Source organism: Heliangelus exortis, chromosome 3 (assembly GCF_036169615.1).
Source record: "Heliangelus exortis chromosome 3, bHelExo1.hap1, whole genome shotgun sequence".
Taxonomy (NCBI): domain Eukaryota; kingdom Metazoa; phylum Chordata; class Aves; order Apodiformes; family Trochilidae; genus Heliangelus; species Heliangelus exortis.
This window is the reverse complement of record NC_092424.1, coordinates 58,142,613-58,155,193: the sequence shown is the minus strand read 5'-3', so window position 1 is coordinate 58,155,193 and position 12,581 is coordinate 58,142,613. Positions and strand designations below refer to the sequence as shown.

Below are 12,581 nucleotides of genomic sequence, written 5' to 3'. Positions count from 1 at the left end.
TCTTCTTGACAAGAAATCTTTTATGCACAGTCAAGCTATCTCTCTTAAAAAAATGAATAGGAAGACATTTCACTCCAGTTTTAAAATTTGATAAAATACAGTATTTACAGTAATATGTTAGGGCAAAAAAAAAATTAAATAAAGAAGGTATCCAGTATCTGTGTGTCATTCAATCTGCCTGCATGAAATGGATCCCAGAAAACAGATTTCTCCAACTGGCACTCCCACTAAACAAAAATGGTCCCCCCAAGGTCAGCATTATATAACCAGCACAGCAGTGTGGGAAAGGCAGCAGCACTGCTGGCTGAACTGCTTGCTTGTTCCTCGTCATCAGCTGTCCGACAATTGGTTCTTTCATTTTCTTGAAAATGCCACCAACCTGTATCCAAATATAGCCAAAGATGTCTAAAAATATTCTATCCCATGTTATACTTGCTGTACTTACAGTACACTGGCATGCAGGCTTCAATTAATATATACTCTGTCATCTTTTTAATATCTCTTCAGTCTCTCCAGAGTATTTTGTTACTGCTTACTGTCAAATTAAAAAGCAAAGCTGTTCTAAGCTATCCAGTAAGACTGATTTGCTTTGGTCATTTCATGTCTTATCAATAACTAACTTGCATGAGTCTTTTTTCTACTAGCAGTTTCTTAATAAGAGACAAAAAAAAATAAAATGTCACACATAGCTTTCTACACACATTCTTCCTTAAGTGGCACATTCTTAAGTCAGAAGCAAGATAAATACCACCAAAACCAACCAAACAAAACCATTAAAATCTTCCAGAACTTACAGTGGTAGTACTGAAGATGTATGTTGTAGAGTTGAGAAAGTATGAAATATTGAAAAAGGTAATAAAAAATACCTACATATGAGGATGTTAACTTGTGACAGTGCTTCTGCATATCTTGTGAAAAAAATGTGGATTTTGCTACCTAATATACTAATATATTAGTATTTCCACTTCTAATAAACAAATATATTAGTTTCCACTTCTAATAAACAAGAAACAAAATAGTATTTTAAAAGCATGTAGTTGATTCAGAAGTGCTTTGTTACCTTTGATGCAGAAATCTATTTTACTGTTTGCTTCAGACTAAAAAAAAATTGCAAATAATCTATCACATATAACAGAGGACTTAAATGCAAAGTCAGTTTTGTTAATATCTTGAGAGATAAAGAACACTTCGAAGCTTTCATTGTATAGGTGAAGAACACCTCGGAATGTCAGTTTTGTTAATGGAGAGAAAATTTCTAATTGTTCTCAACCCTGCCAAAGCGTTGTGCTTTTTGTTTTTGACATTTTTTAAAGATACAAGAACCATCACGTTTCTAGCACATACGTAATTAATTTTCAAGAGCAAGTTTAATTAACTGGTTTTATTGAAGTCAACATTTTAGCAAAAAGATCTGTGCGGTATTTATAGTCAAGCTTCAATCTCCCACATAGTTAACAATTAGGGTCACGGCTAATTACAGTTACTTGAAACCTAAAACTTTTAGAAAACATGCCCTGAACACAGTGGGAGTTACTGAAGAGTATCTGTTGAACAAAGCATAAAAATGCAGGCCATTTCTTTCATGGCATGCCACAGATCTGCAAAACAGTATCTAAAATTGTAGGAAGGTGATTTTACTGTCCAAAGATATTCACAATCCTAAGGAGGGAAGGCAAAGAGAACCAGGGGGACGTTTTACATTACTCCTTTATTTGTTTAAAAAATAACGAGGAAAGAAGTTATCCTAGAAGAAGGCACAAGGACAAGAACATGACAAAGAAAAGACAGGACTGCCTAAGACAAAGTCCTAGATAATGCTATGCTGCAGTGCTAGAGTAGCACCACAGAATGGGTGGGATAAAATTAGCACTGGAGCATAAGCGTAAGCAGAGCTATATAGCACAAGGAAGGTAAAACCTTAATTTTGACTATCAGTCAGGTCTTGAGCATTACATACTTCTAGGGACAGATTCCCTGAAGTGTACTGACCAATGCTCAAGAAAGAATAAAGCAATCTGCTACGTGTGCAACATGAAGTCATTTGAGTAGAGTGAAAAGCTGTAGGACTTCAATGTAAATTAGAAAATAAAACCCAAAAGGGGATTGCTTTCTCCAAAAACGCACACCTATCAAACTTTTCAAGTTATTGGAATAGCTGTCAGCTGCATCTTTACTGAGACAGACACAAAAACACCCTGATATGACAAAATGTGTTAAACTCAATGAGAAATCCCAACTTACAGGCTACCAGGATGGGCAGTAAGAAAAGCTAAGTTTTGAGTTTTCCTCTCAAATTTAGTGTGAACTTTGTGAGAGGAAAACACACAACACATTGAAATTAATTTTGTTAAATTTTAAGAAATCTCTTCAATGAAGAGCTTTTTATATAACACATAATAAATAAGTTCATCCATGTCTTATATCTGCTTTGTTGTATGTACTTTGTTAATTTGCCAAAAAAAATTTTTTTTTTTTAATTCTAACCATGTTCTTCACAAAACTTCAAATACCTCTCTTGCACTGGCCTCTATAGCATTGATGGGAAAGCAGCATTTACTGTTAACCTTGAATTTAGCAAGACTTTCATCACAGTCTCCCATAACATTCTTATAGACAGACTGATGATGTATGAAGTGTGTAAAGCAGACAAGCTCAGCAGACTGAATATTGCCTAAGTTACAGGGATCAGAGATTTGTAACCCCACTTGCATGATATTAACTGGAGACCAGTCACTAGTGGTGCATTTCAGGAGTCAATACTGAGGCCCACACTGTCCACTAATGACCTGGATGATGGGATTCAGTGCACCCTCAGGAGTTCTGCAGGTGATAAAAACCAGGGAGGATACAGGCTGATACACCAGAGGTATGTCCTGCCATTAAGTGGGACCTTGACAGGCTGCAGCAATGGGCCAATAAGTATCTCACAAAGTTAAACTAAAGGGAAATGCAAAATCCTGAATTTGGGGATGAATAATCCCATGCACCAATGCCAACTTAAACATGCAAAATATGATTGGAATATAAGAAAAAAAATAAAAAAACCCTTTACTGTGAGAACAGTCAAACATCATACCAGGTTGTCCAGAGATGCTGTAGAGTTTTCATCCTCAGAGATATTCAATACTCATCTGGATATGGTCCTGAGCCCCCTGCTCTAGGTCAACCTTTCAGCAGGAGGATGGGGTACATGGTCTCCACAGGTGTCTTACCACCTCAATACTATGATCTTTTCTTTACTCATCTCACTTAAAGAATATTCAGTGCTAGAGAAAGGTACTGAATCTCTCTATTTGATGATTAAAGAACAAATTATTTAATTTACAACAAAGTAAGTTAGGATACCTAACCATCATATATAAAACTCAAGACAAGGGGTAAAAAACCCATAACTGAACAAAGTCTTTAAAAAGACAAGAAAGGATCTGATATTGGTTTACAATTATGTTACTTCAGCTGAATACAGAAAACCCAAAAGAAGCAAGTTGTTTGTCTCTATATGGAGCCACTTCATAAAGATAACAACTAAAGTTTTGAATAAATGAATTAAATAAACAGAAAGTACTGTTCAGCAAAGTCTCTAAAACATTCTAGAACAGAGGGAAGACTGAAATAAGAGGCATCTTTGCTATCATGCTCTAATATTCAAGGATGTATGAACCCAAGTGGTGTACAACTAACAAATCAAGTTTGTTTCCACAGCATAGTGTTGCTGGGGGAGGGGGCTATATGAGAATGATAAATGGCACTGAACCTTATTTTCAGTGTTTCATGACTATTTCCCTCAAATAAAACGTTTATATATTTATGTTTCTTATTCTTTGATTTGAGTATTTTGAGATCCTGTGGACCTGGGCTCTTCAGGAAGACCTGATAAAGACTACAAGAATGGAGAGTAATATAGTAAAGGGAGGAGATGCTCAAATGTGCAGAGATAGAGAGCAGGTGACAGGCTTGTCACAAGCACATGGGTCAGAATAAGAAGGAAAGTCAAAAATACAGACATTGTTGGAAGCACCTACTATAGATTCTCTGATCAAGAAGAGGAAGTGGATAAAGCCTTCTTTAAACAGAACAGGAACTCTGACAATTGCAGGCCCTATGTCTCTTTTTTACCACCTCAGTATCTGCTAGAGAGACTAAAACACAGGCTACAAGCAAGTCAGACTTCTGGAATGCACTGGGGACAACTTTCTGATGTAGATGTTGGACAGACTGACTAAGGGGGCTGCACCCCTGAGCATGCTAATAATGAATATGGCAGAACTGGGTTGAGACAAAGGCAGTCCTGCCCCAGTGACTGAGATAACTGATCTTGACACAAATGAGAAAGGTAAATAGCAGAACAAGGACTGAGGCTTCATGAAAGCTTATATAGATGTGAAAGTATGCACTTGAAGAAAAGCCAAAACATACTATATATTTGAGAGTATAAAAAACCCCATCTGTCAAAAGGAATGGGCATGTTTAAAAGGCGTAGTAGTGAATATTACTTTTATTTGAAGTATTATGAAATCACAGTTTTTTTCTGCAAATATATCTGGACACAAAAAGATTTAAAAGAGCTGCAGTAATATTGCTACCTCCAATAAATCACAAGGGTGGATAACCTGTTTTTCCACTGTTTCTACCTAACATAAGACCTAGATAATTGTTTTGTTAAAAGAAGAAAATGCTGCATGTATTCAGGCTGCTACGCTGTCCGTAGCACAAGACATGAGCTATAACTTCATTAAGTTGATATAGCTCACACAAAAGATTGCTAACAGAGTTTTACACACACTGCCTGTAAGGATTTCACTGTAATGGGAATTCTACATTTTGCTGTAAGAAGAATGAACTACACAGGAAAAGGTGACAGGAAAGTGTGAGAATGAGAAAACAGAACAACTGCGAACATAACCGTCAGGAATATGTAAATAAAAATAAAAATATTTTTAAAAGGCTTTCTGCTATCAGTACAATCCATGAATGTATAGATCTGCTTAAGTACAGATTCTGTAATATTAAAACCAAAATTAAACTGGCAGATAGGAGCGATGAACACGAGCACCTATCTTCATGCTTTATAATCAACAGGGAAAGATCAGTAAATCTTGTATGTTTCAATGAAAACAATTTATCACAGCAGAATAACTTAAAGGCCACAAAAATAATGAAGAAGTAATTTAGGATTTTAAAGTCCTTTCTTACTAGAAAATCTATTTCAATAGTGGTCCACTAGCATTTTTATGGTTTTAACCTTCATTTGCTTTTTGCTTTAATTGACTGTCGAAAGGGCACTAAAACGTACCTCTTCTTTACTACAGTTTCCTTGCATAACCTGAGTATGATCTTGAAGTCAGTTTTGGAAATAACTACACAGAACATGCACATGAACAGCTAAAACATCTATCCATGCTTTTGCATAAAGTAAAATTTGAGACAATAAAATGCACTGCTTTCAACAACATTCTTTAGAGGGTCATGTATTTTAAATATTCACAATATGTAAAAAAGCGTATTCTACCAACTGTAAGATTTACACACTGTGGAAACAATAAGCATCTGCTCTGCAATAGATTAATATTATTATGGCTTTAAAATCTTTTGTTAATGAATAAAATGGAAGCAAATAAGTTAACTGGTGCATGGCCATTTGAATTGTGAATTGTCTAAAAGCAATTCTGACACTAGTGGTCAATCTTTTAGTCCATGCTAAGGTCTCTTTCCCTCACCACTCAGGAAAAGTAATCATAATTTGATTTGCGAAGAAAATTGTCTGCCCTTAGGAGATAATTCTACATAATTATAGAGACTATTCTTATCTTTACTATTTACATTTTACATATGTTACCTGTTTTTAGTTCATTATATATTCCACCCTCCCCTTGGACTTTTTACTTTTCTCAAGGATACAAAACAAAAACACTTTGAAAACATTTTCTGTCTTATCTTACAGATGCCAAATACAGACCAAAAAGCATGAAATTATTTATTTTATTATTAAATATTGTGGTTAGCAATGCAACAGATATTACTAGAAAATCAACCAAAAATGCATCCATACAAAATAAATACATAACTACCTAAAGGCATTGCTTACCTTTCTCTCAAAATCTTTGAATACGAAATGTCTTCAGAAACAAACCCATAAGAATATATTTAACACAACTGCAAATAGAGTACTGAGCACTATAGTTCTTAAGTGAACTACTTTTCTTATTACTAGTTTTCTTTTACCAGTACACATACATAAAAATAGGATTTCATTGTTTTCCATTGTTTTTACAGTCCTCTAGTAAGTACTAAAATATCAATATTAAATTAAGAAAATCTGGAAGTCTCATAGTGTTCTAGGAACTTAGAACTCTAATAAACAAATGTACAGCTTAAAAAATGCAGCACTACAAGGGAAGCACTTTATCACACTGCACTTTAAACTGTATCACATATAACAACGAGGACACCTCCTGAAAGAGCTGCACATGAAAATTTATAAAGGCAGAAAAAAATCCTCATGGAAGTTAATAGCCTTTCCCTACAGAGACTGAAGAAGTAAAGAAACTCACCACTTTTAGTAGTGAAAGAATACAGAGGATTCAGTGGAGTCCTCAGAGTGCCTGGCACTTGCTTGGAGTGTGGTGACAGTGATGATGGTGCAGGAAGCAAGAGATTTGAGCTTGCCTGTAATAGGAAAGACAAATCAGAAAGTGAAGTGTAATTTCCTGGGTTTCTTACTGATGCAACAGCTAGAGGAGAAAAATTTGCTTACTCTAAATAACTGATGAATTCCAGGAAAAAAAAAATTACACTGAAGTTGATGATAAATAACTTCAATTGATGGGTATTTTTGTTGGTTGGGGGGGTTTGAGGGTTTGTTTATTTTGGGTTTTTTTTAGTATTTGAGACAAACTCAGAAAAATTCTTGACACAGCTATAAACTGAATTGCACCTTTACATATGGACAAAAAAAATCTCACGCAGTGCAAAAATACAACAGAGCTGTTTGAGCTGATACTCCATTATACAAAGGAAAATTACATTTATGTATCGTTATAAACTGCTAATGTAAAAAACTTCTCACTTTTGATTACTCAAGCCACATTAGATCTATGAAGAAATTAGTCAATGTTAGACTGAGAGGAAAAGTCAGACCAACCACAACACAAAACTGATTTCTGCAAATCAATACTTACACCAAAACACTGGACAATTCCTATATGAAAGTTACACAAAAAATGCCTGCAGTCCTAATTTCCACAGCAACAACAACAATGTAATTAAAATTTGGCTTGCTCTGGAGGTACTTGATATATATGAAGCTGTCACAATGCAAAAAAACCTTCCCCAAACTTTCTTCTTTACATATTATGCAACACTGCCTAGGTAGAAAATTATGGCAACCTTAGTTTTTGTATGTGACCCAGCCTAGACTATTACTGTTTGTCAAACATATTTTCACTGATTGCTTTGATGGTACAACCAAAGGGGAGGGAAAACATGCCTGAAATAAAATATTTCTAACTTTCTTCACACCTAATAGATTCACAAGGTTCCATTTTTGAGAGTTATTTACATCAAACAAGATAATCCTTGCCCTTTGAAGTCAAGCCTATATCACAATCTAGAAAAAATACATACGGTCACTTAATCCAACTGAAAACCCACACTCAGTGGACTTCTTTGGCCCCAGTAAACTTTAGATCAGATCCTAAAACTTTAGTTATGGCCTAAACCAGAACAATGCCATCTTGCAAATTTTCAGTCTATTGGTTTCAAAATTCTGTCTTGAGACAACTAAACCAAAGTGAATCAGCGGCTTATTTTCAGGAGTACTATAATTTATATAGCTACTATTTCTGACACTTAATAAATATTAAACAATTCAAGAGGTTCCAGTAATGCAGAATATTTGGGCATTAGCAAGTATACTGGGCTGCAAGTAACACAGCAACAAAAGACATGTGTTGAGCAACTTGACTTGGGCATAGAGAGTATCTGCTATCATCTCTTCTGTATTTCTACATTAGACCTTCATCTTGGGAGTATCTGTTTTTTTGTGTAGCAGTACAGATTGAATTCTACTTAAAGAAGTTTTTATAGTAAACTGTCATTTACTAATCAAGCAGTTCCTCAGCAACTGCACAAAACTGTAGTGACTTTATTCCAAAACTGATCACAAAGAAAAACAGGACACAAAGTCAGTTCAACCACTGTCATGAGGCACTGAACAAGCTGTATTTTATTGCAGAGTGCAAATATAACAGAATGTTAATAAACACTAGTTGTGAAATGTAAGCAGAATGGAGAGGCCTGTTTTCTGAACAACAAACTCAATCTGTTTTCTTACATTTACATATGCAAGTAACTAAGTTTCAGTAACATAAAGGTTTCTCTGATAAACACAAATACTATGGAAAGCCATTAGAACAAAAAAAATAATCTGTTCTGAAAATATGTCGAGCTCAGCTTCCCAGTGTTTCATCTTCTTTTATCCACTGTTATCTCTAGTGAGAGCATTTCTGCAATAAGACAAATGAGATCTCCTCCCTGTATGAAATATTTGCTGAGTGCACACTACACCATCATCGATACAAATGTTTGTTTTCCAGTCAAGTATTCTCATGGAACTTTTTTGAATTCTCTTTCAAATTAGCTATCAAAAAGTTGGTTTCAGATACAACCAGGCAATGAAGACAGCTTGAATGCATTAGCCTTTGGAAATAAAACTAAACACAACAGAGCAAACTATTTAAAACTAGCGCTTAACAGGAACAATTCCCTGGTTCATCCTGAAGGGGAAAAGATACTAGGAGGAATTTGTCTTCATTGTGGTTGAATAAATTACAGACTAGATAGATCTCTGTGTATTAATTGTTTCTGTAGAGTAATTAATTGTTTCTGTAGAGTAATTAATTCACTAATCTTCCTGGTATATTTCTCAAATAATCTATTATTATTGATTATACATGACAAATTACATACTTTGAAATCAAATGCAATTGACATGTACATAGAAGAGTGGGTGTCTTCTATGTATATGTATGTATAGACCCCTGAAGATTTAAGAAAATCCAAAAGAAGTTTTATCTTACAATTCCTTTCTTCCTCTCCACATCCTAACAAACAAAATAAAAAGCCTTTTTATAAAAAAGAGATATTAGAAAGGTTTTAAATTTAAGCAGCTTTACAGGAATGATTAATTTCTCCCCCTAATGGCAGCTGAGCACAGCTGAGCTACAAAAAAACTGCACAGCCAAAGCACTTACAAAACTAGAGTTTTTGGCCATTCTGCAACTAGCTCTGAAGCCAGAAGGAACCACTCATCCAATAAATATGGACTACTGATTCAGCAGAACTGTTCCCATGTAAAGTACACTGTCCTATGAAGAATAATTAATTTTCCTACAACAGACAGACTTAGGACTACCTACAGAAAAGAGTGAAGCAATAACTTTTTTGAAATACATGCTGTGGGAAGGCATTGCTAAATATCTTTACAACAACGAGCAAAGTTGGCTAAGAAAGCCAACCATCAATCTACTTATTTTTCACAACAGACTCCGCTTGCTTCATGCACAAACCGCATCTTTATCAAAGACAATTTACTACTATCATGAATTGTGTAAAACTAAGTTTTAACATTCCTGTAGTTTTTGTACTTAAAACAGATACCTACATAAGTTTTGCCAAATTTAAACAAAGTTGATTTGCATTTACTTTTTTGTATTAGGGCATTCTGTGCAAATTACGTAAATACGCATTCAGTGGAACTGGTTTTCACGTTAAAAGTGAATTGCACGACACAAAAAACAGCTTGATGAGCTAACAATTTCTTTTTTACCACTAAGAATGCAATTTTATTATCTTTGCAAGCAATAAAAATGAGACCTCCATATATACTTGCAAATTAAGTCAAGTTGGCCAGCTCTGTATTACCGCTTATTCATTTAGCTTTATCCTTCCTTTTTGAAGCTTTAAAAAGAGTGCCCTAGAGGCCTAATGACAATTAAAAAACATTATTAGACCACGATTCAAAAAAATTTAAAAGTTCATGATTGAATTTGAAATAAAAATGAAACACAAATTCTGCAGCTTTTCTAAAAACTACAAGCATTCAACAATGTCGAATATATGGACTGATCATGCATTTTCAAAGTAGAAACTCAAGCATCCTCCTTATACTCAGTTTGGTTGGACCTTACCTAACTCTTTTCTAAAAAACATTCAGATACAGGTTGTTTTATAAGAAATAAAATTTTGCTTCCCCCACCCAGTGGTATGCACAGTATAAAAAAATTGCAAGTTTTCTTCAGAAAAAACATAAGACAATTCTATGAACTTAGTATAAAGAAGGCTTTAAAAATACTGCAAGTTTCTTATATATATGATAGGTAAGATTACAGAATATCAGTACCTCATCTGACAGCGTGTCAACAAAAAAATCTGTATTGCAGACATGATCAAGTGATAAAGCTATTTCAGCATGCAAAGGCATTATGGTATTGCTTTGTAGTTGGCCAAAACTACAGATAACAGAACTGTCAATGCTTTAACAAGAGTCCTCAATACTTAATATATTAAGATTCTCCATTTTTTTATCTTCAGGCAGAAACTGAAGTTACTACAGAACGCATCTCTCCAATCTGCACTAAAACCCAGAAGCCACACATGGTATTTCAGACTCTACCAATCCAAGATAACCTGAAACACAGATTCTTACAATATTGATGGTGGTAGCGCAAAAAAACCCCACACCACTTTGGTATCCAGCTCTGCCTCTAAGTCTTTGTTGCAGGACATCACAGAATCACAGGCTGGAAAAGATCTCTGAGATCATCAAGTCCAGCCTATGACCTAACACCAGCACACTGCCTAGACTACAGCACTAAATGCCACATCCAGTCTCTTCTTAAATACCTCAAGGGATGGTGAATCCACCACTTCTCTGGGCAAGTTCATTCCAATGTCTGATCACCCTTTCCATGAGGGAGTGTTTCCTAATATCCAACCTAAACTTTCCCTGTCATAGCTTCAGGCCATGCCCTCCTGGTCGTGTCAGTAGTTGCCTAAGAGAAGAGCCTGACCCCCAACAACTTCAGGAAGTTGTGAAGAGTGATAAGGCCCCGCCATGAATCTCCTCTTCCCTAGGCTAAACAAGCCCATCTCCCTCAGCCCCTCCTCATATGACTTTCACTCCTGTCCCTTCACCAGGCTCATTAATGTCCTCTGGACCCACTCCAGCACCTCAGTATCTTTCTTGTGTACACCAGTACACAAGGTGTGGCCTCACCAGTGCCAAGTGCAGGGGAGAATTACATCCCCAGACCTCCTGACCACACTGTTCCTAATACAAGCGAGGAGACCATTGGCCCTCTGGTCTACCTGGACACATTGCAGTCTCATGATCAATTGATTGTCAACCAGCACTCCCAGGTCCCTTTCTGCCATGCCACTCTCCAGCCACTTTTCCCTAGCCTTTAGCACAGCATGGGGCCAAAGTGTAGGACTTGGCACCTACTGAACCTCATACCATTGTCCTTGGCCCATTGACCCAGCCTGCCCAGGTCCTGCTGTAGCATCTTCCTACTGCCCAGCAGATTGACACTCTCCCCCAGCTTTGTGTCATCTGCGAATCTACTAAGGATAGACTTGATCCCCTCATCCAGATCATTAGTAAAGACAGTGAGTAGGACTAGACCCAGTACTGATCCCTGGGGGATCCCACCGGCAACTGGATGCCAACTCAATGCAGAACCATTCACCACCACTCTTTGGGCCTGGTCATCCAGCTAGTTTTTAACCCAGTGAAGGCTGCACCTCTTCAAGCCATGGGCTGCCAGCTTCTTCAGGAGGATGCTGTGAGAGACTGAGCCAAAGGCTTTGCTGAAATTCAGGTAGACCACATCCACAGCCATCTCCTTATCCACTATGTGGGTCAGCTAGTCATGGAAAGAGATCAGATTGGTCAGCCAGGACCTTCCTTCCTTAAACCCATGTTGGCTGGGCCTGATCCCCTGGTTGTCTTGTATATGCTGCTTGATGGCACTCAGGATGATCTGCTCCATAACCCGGCCAGGCACTGAGGTCACGCTGACAGGCCTGGAGTTCTCCAGATCCCCTTTCCATCCTTTTTATGGATGGGCGTCACACTGGCCAATCTCCAGTCATCTGGGACCTCCCTGGTGCCCAGGACCAATGATAAATGATGGAGAGTAGCTTAGCCAGTTCTTCTGCCAGCTCCCTCAGCACCCTAGGATGAATCCCACCCAGTCCCCACAGACTTGTTAGGATCTAAGTGGCACAGAAAGTCACTAACTACTTCCTCCTGGATTATAGCAAGGGTATTCCAGTCCCCATCCCTGTCTATGGGCTCAGGAGCTCAGTTGCCCTGAGAATAACCAGTCTTTTTGTTAAAGACTGAGGCAAAGGAGGTATAAAGTACCTCAGCCTTTTCTTTGTCTTTTGTGACAATGTTTCCTGCCCCTCATCCAATAAGGAATGAAGATTTTCCCTGGCCCTCCTTTTGTTTATTTTGTTTATGTTTATGTGTTCACTAGAAAGGCTGCACATTTTTTTTCTGAAAAGCAGTGGCTTTA

The 12,581-nt window shown here is 36.9% G+C and overlaps 1 protein-coding gene across 1 annotated transcript in view; it reads right to left on the bottom strand.

Annotated features, from left to right (window-relative positions):
• The window catches only part of AHI1 (Abelson helper integration site 1), an 87,895-nt gene that overhangs the window by 37,925 nt on the left and 37,389 nt on the right, over positions 1 to 12,581 (bottom strand). The window contains exon 19 of the mRNA XM_071740848.1: positions 6,552 to 6,666. Coding sequence (XP_071596949.1) covers positions 6,552 to 6,666 — 115 coding nt within the window. The remainder of the gene's footprint in view (positions 1 to 6,551; positions 6,667 to 12,581) is intronic.